Source organism: Botryllus schlosseri, chromosome 8 (assembly GCF_051294905.1).
Source record: "Botryllus schlosseri isolate E-star chromosome 8, Bs_hap1, whole genome shotgun sequence".
Lineage (NCBI taxonomy): Eukaryota > Metazoa > Chordata > Ascidiacea > Stolidobranchia > Styelidae > Botryllus > Botryllus schlosseri.
In genome coordinates this window covers 10281707-10301594 of record NC_137243.1, presented here as the reverse complement: position 1 = coordinate 10301594, position 19888 = coordinate 10281707, and the positions used below count along the sequence as shown (strand labels likewise).

The 19888-nt window shown below is 42.1% G+C and overlaps 1 protein-coding gene and 4 long non-coding RNA genes across 6 annotated transcripts in view; 3 read left to right on the top strand and 2 right to left on the bottom strand.

Annotated features, from left to right (window-relative positions):
* Positions 1-19888, top strand: part of LOC145445226 (uncharacterized) — a 186329-nt gene that overhangs the window by 120150 nt on the left and 46291 nt on the right. The window lies entirely within an intron of this gene.
* LOC145445223 (uncharacterized) overlaps positions 1-19888 on the bottom strand; it is a 145368-nt gene that overhangs the window by 91686 nt on the left and 33794 nt on the right. The window lies entirely within an intron of this gene.
* Positions 3526-9756, top strand: LOC145445228 (uncharacterized). 2 transcript variants are annotated; one of them, XR_013916922.1, is made up of 3 exons: positions 3526-3681; positions 7097-7226; positions 9553-9756. It is a non-coding gene; the product is annotated as an uncharacterized LOC145445228 (long non-coding RNA). The 2 variants fall into 2 exon arrangements; XR_013916921.1 differs by lacking the exon at positions 3526-3681 and adding an exon at positions 6316-6532.
* The window catches only part of LOC145445186 (uncharacterized), a 23527-nt gene continuing 13299 nt past the window's right edge, over positions 9661-19888 (bottom strand). Inside the window, exon 2 of the mRNA XM_080323342.1 lies at positions 9661-13936. Within this exon, the coding sequence (XP_080179468.1) occupies positions 10710-13370 (2661 nt within the window). The 5' untranslated portion in view covers positions 13371-13936 and the 3' untranslated portion in view covers positions 9661-10709. The remainder of the gene's footprint in view (positions 13937-19888) is intronic.
* LOC145445230 (uncharacterized) lies at positions 12414-15649 on the top strand. The gene is made up of 2 exons (XR_013916925.1): positions 12414-12534; positions 14237-15649. It is a non-coding gene; the product is annotated as an uncharacterized LOC145445230 (long non-coding RNA).

The window sequence follows — 19888 nt, the reverse complement described above, 5'->3', positions numbered from 1 at the left end:
CACTGACATCACATCTGTCCCAGACGCTAGCGTTCAAGGCTACATCTTTGCGCAGCTATATCAAAGAAGTGTGCCGAGGTCGTATCAAAGTCGCTCAACTATAGCATAGATTGTACCAGCAAAATGCAAATTCGTATTAAGGGTAGCCTGCCTAGTCCCGCTTATTACTCGATGTACAGTAACGCCGTAATGTAAGTTGCGTTTGCTGTAGGAGCGAAGTCACTCAATACAAATTCCTGTTTCTTGCTAGATGATGGTAATATGTAGCCACTATCACCTAACCGAAAGCAAGTCGCTACTGCTGATTTAGAGTCTACTACTTTGAGATGATTGCTATAATGAACGTAGCGAATATCACCCTTAAACGTACTAAGCAAACTTTGAAACTATTGATTTTATTCGCATATACATTTATACAATTTCATTTTCTTGCTTCAGCTCCTTGACGAAGCGTCGTACGATCGAATCATTCTTGCGGTGATCTTCGCCAAAGGAATTTAAATAACGTTCCGTACTCCATCCGCGCGCCTTATGGACGATGAAGCTTAGACAATGACGACCGCAAGCTCTGGAACGTTTGTGCTGCAGACGCTTTATGGAGCAGGTATAATTTTCTGGTTCTATAAAGCAGGCAATCTCGTATTTCAGCGGCCTTAAGCCAAAGCTATCGTGAAAATGTGTCTCATCCTCATCCGCGTAAATGCATATCCGGTGACTTCCGATTTTTCGAGCTTCGTCATAATTGATCACGATAGCATAAGGAGGAGGGGGGCGTTTGCCGGGGCTATAGGAACGAAGTCACTCAATACAAATTCCTGGCTCTTGCTAGATGATGATAATATGAAGCCACTAGTCCATAAGCTGCTGCTTTTAGATATGTGATTTGCATTATGCCGATTTTACAAGTCCATAAGCTGCTGCTTTTAGATATGTGATTTTAATAGCTAGTGCACTGATGCTTTTCCGACAGTGAATTAAATCTATAGTTAAACCTATGTCTATGCTATAATTTATCTCCTAAAACGCTATGCCACTGCGGGCTATAACATTTCAGATCACTGACATCACATCTGTCCCAGACGCTAGCGTTCAAGGCTACATCTCTGCGCAGCTATATCAAAGAAGTGTGCCGAGGTCGTATCAAAGTCGCTCAACTATAGCATAGATTGTAGCAGCAAAATGCAAATTCGTATTAAGGGTAGCCTGCCTAGTCCCGCTTATTACTCGATGTTCAGTACCGCCGTAATGTAAGCTGCGTTTGCTGTAGGAGCGAAGTCACTCAATCGGGGCTATAGGAACGAAGTCACTCAACACAAATTCCTGGCTCTTGCTAGATGATGATAATATGAAGCCACTAGTCCATAAGCTGCTGCTTTTAGATATGTGATTTGCATTATGCCGATTTTACAAGTCCATAAGCTGCTGCTTTTAGATATGTGATTTTAATAGTTAGTGCACTGATGCTTTTCCGACAGTGAATTAAATCTATAGCTAAACCTATGTCTATGCTATAATTTATCTCCTAAAACGCTATGCCACTGCGGGCTATACCATTTCAGATCACTGACATCACATCTGTCCCAGACGCTAGCGTTCAAGGCTACATCTCTGCGCAGCTATATCAAAGAAGTGTGCCGAGGTCGTATCAAAGTCGCTCAACTATAGCATAGATCAGGGGCTCTCAACTTCCCTCGTATAACGGGCCGCATTTTAACATCAAAAGACGCTGCGGGCCGCAGAATAATATTACCATGTATTTGTGGGCTACTATTAAATTTAGGCTACTGTAGCCTATTTAGCAGTCGTATACGGCCATTTAGTACATTTTTATGCATTATAAAGTATTAATGGACAGCATTCGTAAGTTTGCAGCTGCTGCTTGTTGTGAGAATATGTAGGCCTATCTTCTAGCGGCGCAAGTAAATCATTTCATGGAGCGTGCATTGCATTCGTTGCCGAGTCGGTATATGCAACTTCAAACCCAACCACCAGAGAACAGAAATCAGTTTCAATGCTTGAGCGAGCAAGTATAAATTACGGTAACTCTTGTGCTGCAGAGGCCATTATCACATTGAGCTCTGAGTGATATGAAAAGAAGTCTGGCATTCGGGACCGTTTCTGAGCAAACCAATCACCCCTTATCATTTCCTTCCAGTCCGGGGGCCCTGCACCAATAGTTACAGCAGCCAGCTTTGTCAAGTTGATATTTTTCGCTGGTCCCCTCCCCACGTTTGCCCAGCCAGCATTTCCTCTGTATATATCATGCAAAGTCGGTGGATTCGTCCGAGGCTGGGTTAAAGTAGTCTACGCGGCAAGGTGTTTCAGAACATGCGAAAAAAGATCGACTTGTGGCATTGATGTTACTCGTCTGGTCACGATTAAATCGGACGACTGTATCTTAGAAATTTGTCAGGTGATGTTGTCCTTGCTGCTAAGTTCCGGAAAGAGCAAATATTCGCACACAATGTTAAGGTTTTATTGAAATCACACCTTCTATAGCAGATTTCTTGGGTTTAGCCATATTCCAAGCAATTTTGAACGATGTGTCTGTAACGTAGTCGGCAGAGTCAAACACTCTTTAGAAGTGTAGGGGCCTACTACAGTGGGATTCTCTTGAATCCGAGTCCAGCCGAATACGGATTCAAAACAATAACAATCTGAAGTCGAGCATACATTAAGAAACGCCCCATTGAAGCAGTGGTTCTCAAACAATTTTAGACACGCCCCCTTTTTGATAGGGAAAAATCTCAAGCCCTGTAACGTCATATAACAAAATGCAACCAGAATGCTAGCAATACAAACCGCTACTTTGATGGCATGGAAGGTTATGGCTGTTGATGAGAGAATTCTCAAATATGAAACCAGACTATACACAGTGAAATAACTATGAATTGGAGATAAATTGCACCCAGCGCGAACATTTTTTCCGTTGACCGCAGTTTCGCTCCCCCTTCAGATGCTTTTGCGCCTTAGGGGGCGCGCGCCCCAGTTTGAGAACCACTGCATTCAACAACGAGTAATCAAACGAAACAGAGACGGTGCGATAAAAGTGTTAAGTATCTAAATTAATTTGTAGCAATACTGTGTTAGTAGTACTTGCGTTATAATGAAAGATGTCGCGGGCCACAAAATAAACGTCTGCGGGCCGCATGCGGCCCGCGGGCCGCGGGTTGAGAACCCCTGGCATAGATTGTAGCAGCAAAATGCAAATTCGTATTAAGGGTAGCCTGCCTAGTCCCGCTACTCGATGTTCAGTACCGCCGTAATGTAAGCTGCGTTTGCTGTAGGAGCGAAGTCACTCAATACAAATTCCTGGTTCTTGCTAGATAATGGTAATATGTAGCCACTATCACCTAACCGAAAGCAAGTCGCTACTGCTGATTTAGAGTCTACTACTTTGAGATGATTGCTATAATGAACGTAGCGAATATCACCCTTAAACGTACTAAGCAAACTTTGAAACTATTGATTTTTATTCGCATATACATTTATACAATTTCATTTTCTTGCTTCAGCTCCTTGACGAAGCGACGTACGATCGAATCATTCTTGCGGTGATCTTCGCCAAAGGAATTTAAATAACGTTCCGTGCTCCATCCGCGCGCCTTATGGACGATAAAGCTTAGACAATGATGACCGCAAGCTCTGGAACGTTTGTGCTGCAGACGCTTTATGGAGCAGGTATAATTTTCTGGTTCTATAAAGCACGCAATCTCGTATTTCAGCGGCCTTAAGCCAAAGCTATCGTGAAAATGTGTCTCATCCTCATCCGCGTAAATGCATATCCAGTGACTTCCGATTTTTCGAGCTTCGTCATAATTGATCACGATAGCATAAGGAGGAGGGGGTCGCCTTGGCAGTCGATCGATAGGAAATGTGCCAAGGAAAATATGTTTTGACTCGCAGCACCACAATATTTGGTCTATTTCATCTCCGTTCATAGCACGGTCACTTTACGACTGCTACTGATTTGCAATAGCTTCTGGAATTCCATGAAACAGAGCAAAGTAGTTTCCGCTGTTAGCCCGCCAACAGGAAATGTGATCCGTAAACTTAAGGTACCACTCTTTTGTAAGTCAAAGCAATCATCCAAATCATCAGGGCGCAAATTATAAACCAGTAGACAGAAACCACTAGCGAACTCTTCGGGCGTTAGGAGCCCTCTGTTTTTCTCCATTGCACCCGTACCTTCAATCAGGTTATGGTAAAGCTCCGTGTAATGACCCTTATCGAAATCTAGCTCATAACCTCCCTCCGGAATCAGAAATCCGTTCAGTTTCAGTTCGAGTCGTTGCATATTATTGTGTATGAAATTATAAGGATTTTTCGTAACATCGCCTTGAAAGGCTTTCGTAGCTACCATTCCGATGATTAGGCGAGAAGGTAGAGTCCCGCTATATAGATTCCCGATATCTATCTGCGTCGTAGCAGCCGCAAATGTTCGGGTGATCAATTTCATGTCGATATACGGATATTTCGCCTGAGCATTCACCATCATCGCTGTCTTCACATCGTCGCTGACTCGTACGGTACATAACTGTAATTCTTTTTTCGTTAAGGTGAATTGACCGGCAGCATCTCCCATCATGAAAAAGCTTTTCGGATTCAAGGTAAGCTCAAACTCGAGAGGCACGTCATGTAGGATGTAGCGGTCTTGCAGACATAGTCCGTGATGGATTTTTGCACGTATTTCCACCACGTTATCATCCTTATAGGCTTTACTCCTGTTGTAATATCCTTTGTTAGCCGAGGCGTTAGTTCCACCGATCGTATCCATTTTCCCCAAAGTATCTTTTCTCCATCCTGCGGCCCTCAGTGTGGTATTTTGCACGTCAAGCGGAGTGAATAAATTGTGCAGATAGGACGAATAACACTGTACTTTTATATCTTGTTTCAAAGTTTCGTTAGCGACTTTAATTTGTAGTTGAGAAATCAAGGAATCCAAGATATTATTTACAACTCCAACATCATCATCGGCGCCAATTGCTTCGCCACCTTTCTTTAATTGTAAATGAAATAAGAAATAGCTCTCGCTCAAATCGATAAAGTCTTCTGAGCCTTCGAAGCGGAATGTTATCACACTAGAGTTGTTCGAAATCGGCGCTATCTTGATGATTCTTTTCTTTTCGACGCTAGTCTGTGTCGCGGGAATGTGAAATAAATCCAATGAGGGATGTACCCCCTCCGGGGACTGTACATGAATTAACTCCGCCATCTATCAAGTCTCAAGCAACAAATGATGCTTATCGTCGTGTAATATATATTTAATCGAAAATATCTTTGCGACGTCTCTTTTTCGTGATCTTACGACCCCGTCTTGGCATTTTTCTTTTTCTCAGTAAAGAATCGAGAGCGTTCCCAGCGGCTTCTTTTCCGCGTATTTTAAGACTATCGCCGACATTCTCTCCATTAAGAACATCAGAGGCTACTTGCGCACCGGTATGTAGTAGACGCTTCCCGAGTGATTTTGCACCTTTCGAAATTAGGGGCATAACGCTTCTTCCGAACGAACGAAATAAGTTTCCAAGTCCATGACCTCTCTGCAGTTTACCCTGAAAAAAATTGATATCACCACCGCTCTGTTGGTGATAATAGTTTCTGAACGCCTCCCGATCACAGCAATAATGACTCCTCATGATGTCTCAAAGCAAGTGTGAGATGAAGAGGCGCGTTCCCAAACTTTATAGCTTCGCCTTTATTATCACGAAGCATAACGCGTATCTCGCTTACTCGCTCCGTATTCAGAGGAAAGAAATATATTTTTTTGAATAGCATATGCTGATATTCATCTATTCCCGTTGTAACGCGGATATTGCGTAGTAGAGGCGCACTCGTATCACCTACAATTTGAGGGGTGATGACATCCGTATAAACTAAAACGTTGGTCACGGGCTCAGTTTCCCCTTGAAAGTGAATTTTTCTTCGTCTATGTAATCCACCATCTAGCTCTACCTCCGAACGAGCGCCTCCTCTGAGAACGGGGTTTCTATTATCCATGAAAAGTCTCGGATCGCTAGAACTCTTGTAAGGTCCCGCTATCAAGACCGGACCAGAACCATCTACCCAAATAAATCGTGCTTTTTTCTGATCGTGATTGATACGCTTCATCAAACTAATTTTATCATGATAATCACCAGCCGGAAAATAATAAAAATTATTATCGCCTTCCGCATCATTCACGTACCATAATAAGCCGTCGTAAGGCTCGAACGTGGGCTGAAAATTATTTTTAAAAGACAACTCGGAAGGCCCTATCTCCCATTCGCCAGAATCTATCGGTTTTGCGAGATCGATAGTAAAATCAGACTCGTGTGACGTAATATGAATATATTTCGTAATGCAACTCCCCGTCTACGAAAATGCAATACAACACTCGAAGGAGAACTTCGAAAGGGTATTTTCTGTCCCTTCTCATCAAGTAGCGATATTTCGACACGTTCTAGCCTATTTATATTAACAGGGAAATAAAAAGGCTTCGTGTAATATTTCGAAAATGATTTACGATCGTTCACCTGTACGACGCGTAACAACGGTAAGAGCCTACCGCTATCTTCTTGTGGCTCAATGATATTACAATGAACATAAACGAAATCGATAGTCGGATCATGCCGCATGCGAAAGTTCAAATGAATGATACCCTCAGTGAAAAAATAATTCCACAATGTACAATTAGCATTCGGGAAATGAAACGCCAATAACTCCTCCTTCGTTTCCTTACGCATAAGAGCACCGTACAATTCTCCGCGGCGTAGCAAGCTACTGTGCCCTATGTCCGTCTCTGGTCGCAATTTGTCGGTTACCTCGTTATGAGGTATAGAGATAGACATACTATGATTTTCAGGGAAACATGTTACTTTTGCATCAGGATTGTCTCTTTCCAACGATCTATACATGTCATATAACGAGTCGTATTCTCCCAATTTAAAATTAAAGTTTCTTGCTCTCTTTTGCGTTCTGATCCCATACCTATTCTTCGTGATCCTATACTGTTTTTGATAATCCGTGGGGAAGGAGATCTCAGCCAGAGAAACTTCTGTATCTTCCACGTTTTTCGGGACGTCCAATTCAACGCAATAACTCGCTGTTGTATTATCAGGAAATTTATCCATGGAAGCGTTCGAAAATAGCGTGACGTAGCTCATATTTTGAGCTTGGGATTCGGGAGCATATAACCAACGCAAGAGGAGAGCAGTGATATCCAAAGCTCTTTGTTCCCATTAGAAATGGTAAGATTATAGAGAGAGAACGATACGATGACCAGTATGATTACTAGTTGCGCCAAAAACTGATAAAGGTTCCGACTAGACGATATCCTTCTTATCGACCCAGCTGTCGAATCCACTTCCATATCCCAACCAGCGCACTAAATACTGTTCTCGTCCCGCGCGTTTACGCCTTCTTATAATCTTCTCGACACGCCAAGTTTGCGGTTCTTTTACGCGTTGGAGCTCCTCTCTATAAAATCTACCCTGTATGACTTCACCACCGTAATCACGTAAGCGATACATTGGGGGATCCCCCTTTTGGGCGTCTGCGATATAGAAAATTTCCCGTTGCCAGTTGGGTAGGCTGCTTTTCTCAAAAAGATTTCGAATTTTCGATATACGGACGGGTACTCCTACAGCGAGGTCGGGTTGTTTAGCTTCTTGAAACCCGTAAAGTCTTCTCCAAACCGATTCCTGATTAGACGAATTCACTTGGTTTGGGGCCATGGCAATGCTACGATGGTACGTCCTGTTGTAGCAGTAAGTAAAGTCATCGAGAGCGTTCACGTAATTCCTCGTGTTATTTTTTGTGAAAAATCGATACATAATCGCCTTCATAGTACGAATCACCCTTTCAACGACAAAGGATTTTAATTCGCTCCTCGTATAGAAATATCTAACTTTGTTCTCCTTTAGATAATTCTGGAAAGCGCGATTGGTATATTCGCTACCTTGATCGGTTTGTAACACTAACGGTACGCGTTCACGAAACACACGTTTGAAAGCAGAAATCATACTTGAAGCAGTTTTATTTTTAATCGCTATCATCCAAAGGTATTTGCTAAAAATATCAATCACCACCACAAAACGAAAACCGCTATTGTACTTTGAAATAGATTGCAGATCCATCAAATCGCTCTGAAACTGAGCATTGATACCGGAGACCACTACACGTTCACGCCTAAATTTCTTACGTAACGGAAAATGAAAAGTATAAGTATCTTGTCCTTTAAGCCATTCTTTTTCCTTTTGCAAATAAGCGCCCCTATACGATTTGGGCTGTTTCGGATCAAAATAGTCTACGTCTCCCATTCTTTCCCGTATATACGGTGATTAGGCTTACGCTGTCTCTTATAAAGCCAGGGAAACGAAGGTTGTGGAATCCGGCGCGGGCGTTTCTTTTGCGGGCGCTTTTCTTTCGCTACGGGGCTCGCGAGCCCCGTGTGTGCGGCGGGAGGGCGGGCGGTCGCTGCGTCTACGTCTTTTCTCAAGTTTTTCAGTTGAGCAATACCATGCCTATACAGAGCAAGTTTCTCGGAAGCATTCAATGGAGAGCTTTTAATTTTCGATATATGTTTATCAAATTTCTTTTCCCATTCGTCCTTGCTTCGAAATGCGGGGAATTGTAGTTCACGCATTCTTTCCGAAAAGTTTACCCAACAGACTCCCGATGACGGGGATTGCAGCGCCTAATATAGCTAAAACAGACTAGTTAGAAAAAAGTTGCTATTTTATCATAATCTTTATACCTGAGAGGAATCCACCCTTTTGTAGCACCCTCCGTTGACCTCTGCGAGTTTTTTGCGCCAGCAATTGTCTGATATCGGATTTGTGTTTTCCAAGCCTCAACTTTCTAGACGGGGAGATACGTACTGTCCCTGAAGCCAAGTTATGAACGCACTGGCAAACGCAACTTAAAAATTGATTGTTCGATAAAAGTTCTTTTCGCTGTTTCCCTTTAGCGTTTTTCAAAAGTTTTAATTTAACGTGATAGTCGCTCAATCGTTTTCGAGATATGTTACTTCCCCTCTTCGACATGTTGAATGCCCTAAAATCTGCAGCGCGAGCTGTATTTATTGTTGATATACCGTCAACTTTTGATGTGGGAATATTTTGCTGCGAAGACGATAATTTTCGTCTGTCTCTTGCGTCACGTCAACCAATATGTACGAGAACGGTTTTCGAGTTGCCTTTTTATAAGCCTCCGTAAGGAATCCGGCTTTATCCGGGAACATTTGACGTGAAAGAAAACTGATTTGACTCGCATCACGGGGATTTTTAAATATCACGGTATAGCTCGCGCTCAAGGTCATATCCCGAAAGCCTTGACCCCTATAGAACAAATTTTGACATATGAACACGACACTAATCTTTGCGTGGTGGCTGTATCGAGTGAATAGATCTCTGGCCTCTTTCGCTTCCGTCATCATGTCGTCGATCACCAAGAGAACGTGCCTATTTCCTTTCTGTAACTTTTTGAGCTCGGAGAGCCCTTGCGAAAATTCTACCCCTTTCATTTTATCGTACAACGCCTGATAATTATTATACAGCCATACTATTTTTTCAGGAGCCGGTCTAATCATCTTCTCTGCGTTCTTCACCAACTCATAAGTAAAATAACTCTTCCCGCTACTGCTCGGACCAGCTACGATCATCCGAAACGGAGCATGCAATGTACGTATTCGATCCATTTATTACAGAGATAAAGGCAATGTATGAATTCCATCATCAAGCACAATCCTTTTATAATAACCATAACTCAAAGCACTTCGATATTGCTTATACGTAAACATATCGCTCCCATAGCAACGAAAACCGCTATTGACACCACCCGTGATCGATCTATTTTGAAGAATGCCTTTGAAATCTTTGAAAGTTTTCTTGGCCGTTTTTTGAAGCCCTTTCGAGCTGTACTTATCGGTGTCGCCTTTGCAATAATAGGTCTTGGAATTTAGGCCTATAAACCCATCTCCGACCCACTCTTCTTTAAATAAACCCGGTATACGCTTCGAGTAATTGCGAACCTCAATGCAGCATGCTTTATCAGTTTTAAAACCAACGGGATCTCGTTCAAAATCACATTTATGCTCTGCACATGTGCGAGCCACGAACCATTTGTCGTGATTTTCAAAAAATTGTTTTTTCATGGAAGGCTTGATGAGAGAATAGATCGTATCGGAGCTTAAGCTCATGTACGCCGAATCAGTATCTGTTTCGAGGAAAGCCCAATCGCTATCGTCCAAATACACATGTAGGCAGTCATATAGGAACTGGAGCATTCTCAGCTTGGCACAGCAGAATATAAAGAAGCCCACAATGATTGGGTTTTCGTGACAAATGTTTAGCGGACGCGTAGACACTTCGAGCAAGCCTTCATCGCTCTTATCAATTTCAACAGCATCGACAAAAAATTTTTTTTCAACGCGCGATGGTAATTCTTCCAACGTAACGTATTCGTGTTCCCTATATTTATTGGGGTTTTGAATAGTGCGGCCAAAAGCACTATTTCCAATCGTCTGCCACGTCAACGCCGCCATTTCACGGGCCGCATCTTTTGGGAGGACATCGCCTTTGCGACGCTCAGAGGATACCCGCTCAACGAAGGGTGTGAAAACTTGTTTTGGTTCATATTCGACAGCTTGGAATACGCGAGTCACGATCATGCCGCTTTTCAAGTACCATTGAAGCAAATCCGTATTAAACAACTGTTTTTTCGTGAAATAACTAGAGCCCATGAAATTTTTTTGGAAACTTAATATTGTTTTCCTTGGCGTATTCACGCATATGTTCACCGATATCGCACTCGTTTACTTCCATATGTTTGAAAAAAGGAGGTAACTCTTCGAATTTCGATTTTAAATGATCGGGACCATGAATGTCACACTCGATTGCACCGAAAAATGACCCGTCGAGCGTGCGCTTGAGCAACTGCGCCTCAGTGAGATAATAAGATTTCGTGACTTTACGCTCGAACTTTGAGACAAATTGCGCAATTTCAGGGTCTCGTTTCATATTCGTCCAAACGCACTCCTTCATTCGGATAACGGTATATCCCAATTTTTCCAAATATTCCGTGTTTTGTTTGGTGAGTTCACGGCTCTCGGTGTTCTCTTTATCAGGGAAGCAGCTCCTACAAGCGTGGTAATAGCACCCATCGTACTGAAAGATGAGTTTACCGGCGTTCCCGTCGACAAATAGGCGTTTATTTCCGATTCTCACTTGACTACCGTTCCACGCGTGCTGAATTTTGATGTCACGAACGTGACTTTCGTATTCCAACCATTCGAGCTCCGCATGAGTAGGCCAAACGCGCTGTTTATGGAATTTTTGCTTTTCCTCATCATAAATCCACCTTATAGGGTAACCCGTCGGCATATTTTGATTTATGCATCCCAAATACAAGGCATTTGCATCGTATCCTACTACTTTCTTGACGGTTTTAGCACTGTCACCGTAGCGAAGACTGCGTATTTTCGTTTCATCTGCCATAGCGTACCGTGACGTAATCTGTGATAAACCTCCTACCAAGTTGTTCAGAATCGTTTCGTGAAGGTCAGCATTGGCCTTATTCAGAAGAGTGATATCGTAGCAATCACGAAACATCAGTCTACTCGCTATATTCGGAAGGCTCACGTTACCCTTGAACATATCGATGCCAAGCGTTTTGTAAAATTCGAAATTGTTATTCAGCGCGGTTAAGAAGCCAATGACGTCACCTTCGTTGTAATACCGGAGAAAATCACGGAATGTGGTCATACCCTCGCGTTCCCATACAGCGACGCATTCTGCGTATTGCTCTTCCGTTATATTCGAATTGCGGAACGCGTTGTAAAACGATTCATGGCTCGGTAGCGACGTTTCATCAAGACGCTCGATGCTATCGAGATATTCGTAGGGGAAATAAAATTTTGCGTTTACCCCATCCCCGTATAGCTTCATGTAAGCGTCCAAACTATAACCCGGACTCAGGAATAGCGAAATATCCAGAAATTTTAATCTGTGCGTTGCGATTGTCAAATAGGCGCTGTTCCTTTTCAAAACGAAGAATCCGCTTTCCTTGTGCAAGGATTTGATTAGATATTTCTTGCATAAATTCAGATCATAACGCGAAGAATTGAAACCGATTATGGGTATCTGGTCGAGCCACGTATGGAGTCGAAGCGAGATATTATCCAAATAGGTTCTTCTATTAGAGGGATCGATCAATTTCCGTTCTTCAATCAAATTCTCAAGTTCGATTATTTCATTAGCGAAAGATTCTCGCATTTCGGTTGAGGTGAGTTCCTGTACGCGATAAATTTCTCCGATCATTTCATCGATTAACGTCTGCGGGCAACCGTCGGATATGAAAGTTTTCGTTTCATTCGTGACGTTATTCGATAAGGACACGGAGACGGGGACGTGCCTATTAACGTATTCTACTTTTGCAGAATTAGCTCTGAGCTCATCCTTCACGAGCATGGATTTAAAGTCAAAACACATACGATACGGGAAAAACCTCTTTTGTTCCTCGACGAAAATTCCTTCGGATTCCAATTGCTCGAATACGGTGGGTTTCGGTCGATATACGCCGCTAGCATATTTCCGAGTCTGGGACGTTTTGCATTCGCGTTTTAGGTGACGCGTTAAATTGCTTTTGCTTGAAAAGAAAACTTTGCACGATTCACAAAAAAATGTCTGGGAATAAAGTTCGATATTTGTGATCAGGCAAGAATGTGCACTTTCCATGTGTATATGAACCATTGGGCCAGTCGCTTCGGATTGTCGCAATAAAAATGCTTGATGATCACGTTTTTCATAAACAAGTATCTTTACGTGAAAACATTCCTCAACTTTACTCAACTCATCGAGTGGTACACCGTCATCTATAGGGATACGGTATCGTTCACGGAATTTAGAGGCCAATTGTGCTACGTGCTTCTCGTCTTGTTTTTTCTTGATGAAAAAGGATAAGCAACGGAACAGGCATAGCGAATCGTTAATCGCTTCTCCACGTCTAGTTCGAATAAACGTTCTTATATAACGACAGTTTGATAGTTCCTTAGATATCGATGCGGTAGGGCAGCCCAATAAAACTCGGGGCATTTCGTACAAGAAAAATTGGATATGTAATATAGCAACGCAATAAAACTTAGTGTCCGGTCTCGCTTGCCTCGCTTGCTCGTAAGCAGCTGATAGATCGATTTCGTTGATGAAACGATCAAAGTCCCCACGTGAAAGTATAGGTCTCGGGAGATCCAAAACAGCATGGGTTGATTGCGGATGAAAATAGCTATGTCTTTCTGTCTCTCGATTAAACAGCAGGAAGCCATATGCATAGTTCACTTTGAATTGTCGCAATCTTCTCGGGTATATCGATGACATGCGTGCATGAATATCATCCATACCTCTCGCGAGCAGACGTACATTGATCACCTCTCTCTCGCACCTCTTGCAACCCTTCTGCTGTTAATCCATTCGGAATCGATAATCGAGTTGGAGTGCGATTGCATAAGCTCTGTTGCGTCGTTATTAAAACCGAGCGATTCATCAATGATGAAGCTGGCATCTTCTTCGTAGCGTCTTCGACGAGCCATATATTTTTAAGTATATTCTGCAAAAATACACATTCATAAATTTATTCCGTATTTCAGTCGCAATTTACACTTGAAAGCTTCATAAAGGAACAGGAATTTGATATTTTCTAAGTTACGCAGTTCATCAGCGTTGGGAGCAAATTTATCGATATCTTTAAGCACATTTTTTGCTATAACGAGAAAATCTTTTTGCCATTCGCCATATCCTTCCAATGAGACCATTTTTCGCCAAGTAGCAACTCTCTTGATATCATCGTCAACGAAACCTTCAAAGGTAGCGGTCGTGGCATCTCGCGTACGTCTTGTGTCTCCCGAACCATATTGTTGTAACAACATATTGAGATCTTTACCACAATTATAAGGTTCCATATTAATCTGAGAAAACAAATCAAATATACCAGTCATTGTACTGTCGTTTGAGCTCTTCGAATTTCGCATAAAATTCACGTGCATGCACATCGTTTTCAACATAAGAGGGATCACTCTCAAATTCGGAATCTGACGGTATGAATGTACGAGCAAATATATCATGTATGATTTTACGGCGAGCATGCTTATTCATCTCAGGCAAGTAGCAAGGATAACACTGATTACCAAAGCGAATAATGACTGTGCTAGACTGAAACATCCCACCCAAATTGCGTAACATAACATCACTGCCATTCTGAATTTCAGATACGAGCCAAAACGACGACGGCTTTACTTGTCCGTAAGCGGACTGCAAAGGACTGCGATGAACGTACATAATGGCTTCCTGCAACATCTTGTTATCGAAAAATAGAGACCCGCAATTGCGCATCACTGAAATAGATTTCTCGGTACTGTGAAATTTGAATGCCTCTAGATTCGGATGAAAAGGATCTAGGAAGTTGGCGGTATCATCAGAGAGCAACAAATCGATCAACACTTCTTTCCCTGTTTGATTTTTGCCTTCTATAAAGAAGTGAGGCGCAAAATATTTCTTATGCATATGACCCTCCATTAGAGTGATAATGAACACAGCACGGAGAAAATTAGGGCTCCGTTTTCGATCAACGAACAACACCTCCTCGATATTCTGCTCAAGAGAACGGAAAAATAGTACACCATCATCAATCGTAAGTAGAGGGTAATCCAAATTATAAATCAGACCATCAAACTTTTCCTCGTCCAATACGTTATTAGCGATACGACGTCGCTTATTGCGAAAAGGGGACGAATAAACTCTCCATGGGGCAATGATCGGTGAGTGAGGCGGGCTTTGAGCACTGGTCACAGCTGTCGAGTTATCAGTACTCTGTGGAGGCATAAATTGAACACCAACTGGTAGTATGCTCTTATCGAAGTCGAGTCTGCGCTTAGATTTAGGTTCACTTGGTCCCATCACCAGTCGTGGTATACCGATATTGATTGGAGTCTGCAAAGTTTTATCCTACGTGTCCTTTTCTCATAAAGCGCAAGGGGTTGCAATATATTCGTAATGTCTGTTATGCGACACCTAATATAAGAAGAGGCTCGACTAAATTTGATGGCGAGGTGGAATTGCGTGATGACTGTTGTACTTATGTTTGATATTTCTTTTCAAAGAATGAGTCTAGCAATCCGTGGAGATACTATTCTGGCCCAGGGGCCCTATAGAAAAGACTTGTATCTTTTTATTGACATCACAAAATTACGTATCGAAGCTTCGAATGGAGCAGAATTGACCTCGGATCAACTCTTTGTACATTCCACAAACGGGACCATTCAGAAATATCGAGCCACTCTGAAGCATGAAGGAGGTCTGGTCGTTACGTATACTCGCGATGGGATCGAGCATTATCAACCTCTGAATCCGGCTGACGAATTCGTCATCTATTCGCCCAGCGTAGTTGTTCCTAATCCCGACCTTCCGCTCGTATCGTATATACTACAAGCCAGTGATCGCTACATCAAACAAAACGGTCAGATCGAACGCAAGAACTCGGATCGCAGCGTCGGATGGCAGCAAAGAGGTGTACCTCGAAACATCAACCGATCTGGAGGATTTCAGCACGCGAATCGACGCAATAACGATCAACGATATCATTGATATGCTCTTTTTTCGAAATAAAATCGTACACTATACAATGCTATTTCAATGAGACTGAGTAAAGTGTTAGAAGATACGAAAAGCGCTGAATCGTATGAAATGCGGTGACTACAGGGATCGAACCTAGAACCTAGAGCAAGATAGTTGACTGATTCCTCTGTGATGACGTTATGAAATCTAGTTCAACGTTTAGTGTATTACGCGAGAATTCATATTCTCAAAAGCAGCTCATGATGGTGTGGCAATGGGCGTTATATAGATGTGACGCTTGATGATGTGGTACTGATGACGTAGCAGATGATGTGGCAATGGATGCTGATGATGTGGCAATGGGCGTGCTATAGGCGCGGCAATGGGCGGATGATGTGGTAATGTAGGCGTGGTAATTAGGGAGACGTGGCCTTCTGGGATTGGCGGGGCATAAACGATTCAATCCTCACTACTACTGTTACTCCATTGACCGGTATTTTTCCCGTTGTCGGTTTTCAACGTGTAAAAGTTATTACTTGAGTTACTCCGCTTACGATATTTAAATGTAAACTCATCCGTCTTTCAATATCACAAAGACATCGATAAAAAGTACACAATCAAACGCGACAAGTTTTACTTTTGTAGACTGCGTATGATTATACAACGCAACTCATTTCTTACCAAAGACATATAAAATATATTCATGGCACACGAAAATACTCGATATTCCCATGCCACGAACCTGTGTAATGATTGGTGGCGCTTTCAAACTGTTTCGATACCTCACGAGCTTTATTGTATGCATGGATGCTCGTGCATCTTAATATTCAAATAGTTCAACACAGAACTAGTACCTACAGACACATCGGAGTTTTTACACAAAAGTTTGGGTACTAGTGAATTACATGCTCGGAGGTGTTGTCGGCAAAAGTATGCAGCATCAAATGATGGGTGTGTGGTAGGTATGTTAGTGTTTCCCCTGGACCTTGAAGTATGGGTGGTAGATTCACTAGGTCTAGTGTGGAACAGGTGAAAAAGACCACCCTGTCATATAAATTGTACGGGATTAAAAAGGAGAGAATCAATAGTTATGAGTTGTCGAGAAAAACGACGTTAGCCCCGCACATGGCGGTAGGGATTTAATATTCCACACATTTTGTGCTGTTTGCTTACGCAGATCTACGCAGGCCGTCAAAGAAGGACATACAATGTACTGCGCTTGGTCCCGTCAGGGGCATTACACAAATGTCACACTAATAAACACCACAAGCATTTCCGATGAGACACCTGAACAAAATATACCAAACGTCAATATTCGAGCCACAAGCGGTGCTATTGTAGCGATCATGGTTCCGGCCGCGGTTCCATCGTCTGGACCGCCCAGTTCTGGAAGATTGAATCATCCCAACTTAATACCCCGGTGCTGACCGGGCTACGTAGAATGAAGAACCCGCTAAATAGTTATTCCATAATTTTCGTAGTAAGCATGTCTATCATTACATCATTGACATATGTCACCTATATGAAGTACTGCAAAAACAGGACTAGAAAATATATTGGGGGTATTACTCGTAGTGATAACCAGTAAACGTATATAACAGCCATTGATCTGCAGGACAAATTAAAATCGTCAATAAAAAAGACGTAATAATTGAATTAATGAATTAATATTGTATTTATTGAAGGCGGGGGAGAATGTTGGTGCTAATTTTCTGTACCGTCTACCATCTGAGCGATATTATTTTCAACTATGGAAGCCTTGAAACCTCCATTGGCCGCATCGCAACATATTAATCATTCAGTACAAAGCTACGCAATATGCACATTATTGGAATGGCATATCCATGAAGACGTGTTCACACCACAGTCTGACGATCACTTTTGGTCAAAGGTGAACGCACACAGTCTGAATGTGCACTTTTGATGTAACAAGCCACAAAGTTACGGAAAACACTAGCTCTGAATACTCAAGGAAAATAAATTTGTTGTAGTGGACTTAGCTTGACGAATATGCTAATAAATAGAAATATGTTGAAAGGCCCGCTGAAGTAATATTCGTTAATTTAATTGCCTCAGTCGCTAAGAAGTAACCCCACCTATGTCTACCATACCAGGCCTCCAAACATTCGGTAACTTACTGGTTTATCAGTAACTCGTGGATTCTAACTATTTGCTAGCGAGTGAATAGCTGTGGCCCAAACGTATTAACAGCGATTTTAAATTGTTATCATGAGCGGTGTTGTAAGCTGCGTGAATGCAGGTGGTTATGCCTGCATACCGCATCACCATTTGCATTGGATATTGTGGAACCAGTAGGTAGGTTTTTGTGTGGGGTGAATTGACTTTCCAACACCACTGTCAATTTGGTTTCTACTACTGCTGTCTAATGACACGAAGTGAATACTGCTCGTATCGCGACTTTCGTTTGGTATAAGTAAATTGCATTATACAGCGCGCTACATCGTGCATTCGAGTATACAAATAAGAGTGGTATTTCTGACATATGTCAGTGGCAAAACAGTATTTTCATAGCGCCAGTCACGACTGCGCGTAAAATCAATAATTGAATTAAAGTGTAACTTATAGGTTTGCGCGGTACCAGTTTTCTGCAAAAAGTACCGGAAATCGCTTGTGCGAAGGTAGCGGTTATGAATAGTTATACTGTTAAAAGGCCATAAAAGAGTATAGCAATGTAACAGCTCAAAATGGTAGAATACAAACTCTCAACAGTTGCAGTTTAGGCAAAAAAAAGTACATGGTTTTGAAATAACAATACCTAGAATAATCTGCGTGGTGTCGACCCTATTTTGAAGTTGGACTGCGCAGATTCCACACACATTATGAGTGTACTATGTAGGCCTACTATAGCAACATTTACGCCTGGCACGAGAAAAATGCACATTCTGAAATAACTGAATAAAAAGGTTGTTGTACTTGGCATAACTTGTCAAAATTATGGGACACAGAGACAGTGTAGGCGTGCAATTGCGTCGCGGCATAGTGAATTCTGTCACGTTGAAGTTTTGCGGCCGTGGCAAAATGTAATTTCCATCTAAATCTATTTAAGTCTAAATATAAATTTATCTTCCAATATTGGATCAGATAAATAACAACACAATTACTGAATTATTTTGCCTTGGTAATTGGTATTGTATTATGGTGCTCGGCAGAAATGGCTTTGTGAACGATGTTGTACCTAAATGTTACGTAGCAAGGAAAGGTTCAATCACCTAGCATTCCGTGGGTGATTACTGCTGTCGAGCCCACCAGTTTGTTACTTGCCATTTTTCATTGGCGATAATAACGTGGATGAAGAGACCCAAGTTCTAACCTCGTTACGACCCTTTGAGAAGTTACTAAACCTCATGACAGGTTCTGCGGACAACTTGCCTCAAACAGGTGTGTTTTCCGCTAACTTGCAGACCTTGGATTGACTAATAATGTGTGAAAGGGCGATCTTGTGAGTTAAAATCATACACATATGATGATAATTGCACTATATACAAGAAAAACCACATTTCGACCGTAGTAGGTTTTAGTAGTTGCGGATGCTGGGGAATTAACAGTGCTTGTTATAAGTATAACATCGGGTTTTGAAAATGGAGAAGTTTTTGATTTCGGCCCTGGTTACGCCTGTGGTGGGCGCATTGAATTATATTGATCATATGTCCTATCGTGTTGAAAATACTAAATGGAGTTGCACAATGGGAAGCGTCTAATGCCGTGCTTTTTAACTTTTTCTGAAACTCCATTAGCACTTGTTTTGGAAAATAAATTTAATTCGCACAAACTGGCCGAAGATTACAGCTTACGTTACCGTATACCACGTTCGCGTCAGTTCATTTCGCGCCGTAGGCCCGGGAGACAATGTGTATTTGAAAAGCTGCGTTGTGATATCGGCGTTGCCACTCACCATTTCCGCTATACTCTTTGATTAATCAACGTCCCGCACAATTCAAAATTTCGAGTCGGGAAGGCTACATAGAATTGCCAAGGGATATGGTAGCTGGCACGGCACGGCAGTAACCTAAATTTGTGGATTTTGGGGGGAAAAGGTGTTTCGAGCCCTAAACCTGATGACTGCATTGTAAAGTGCCATCAGAATAATTGTTCTGACCGTAATGAAAATTTACATAACAAGCAAAGATGTGAATTGCGTAATAAGTAAAAACAAAAATTACATAACTAGTAAAATTGCGAATTGCATAATCGGAGAAAAAAGAATTTATGTAACTGCTGGAGTTACGGATTGCGTAACAACACCAAGTACAAAAGAATTTATGTAACTGCTGGAGTTACGGATTGCG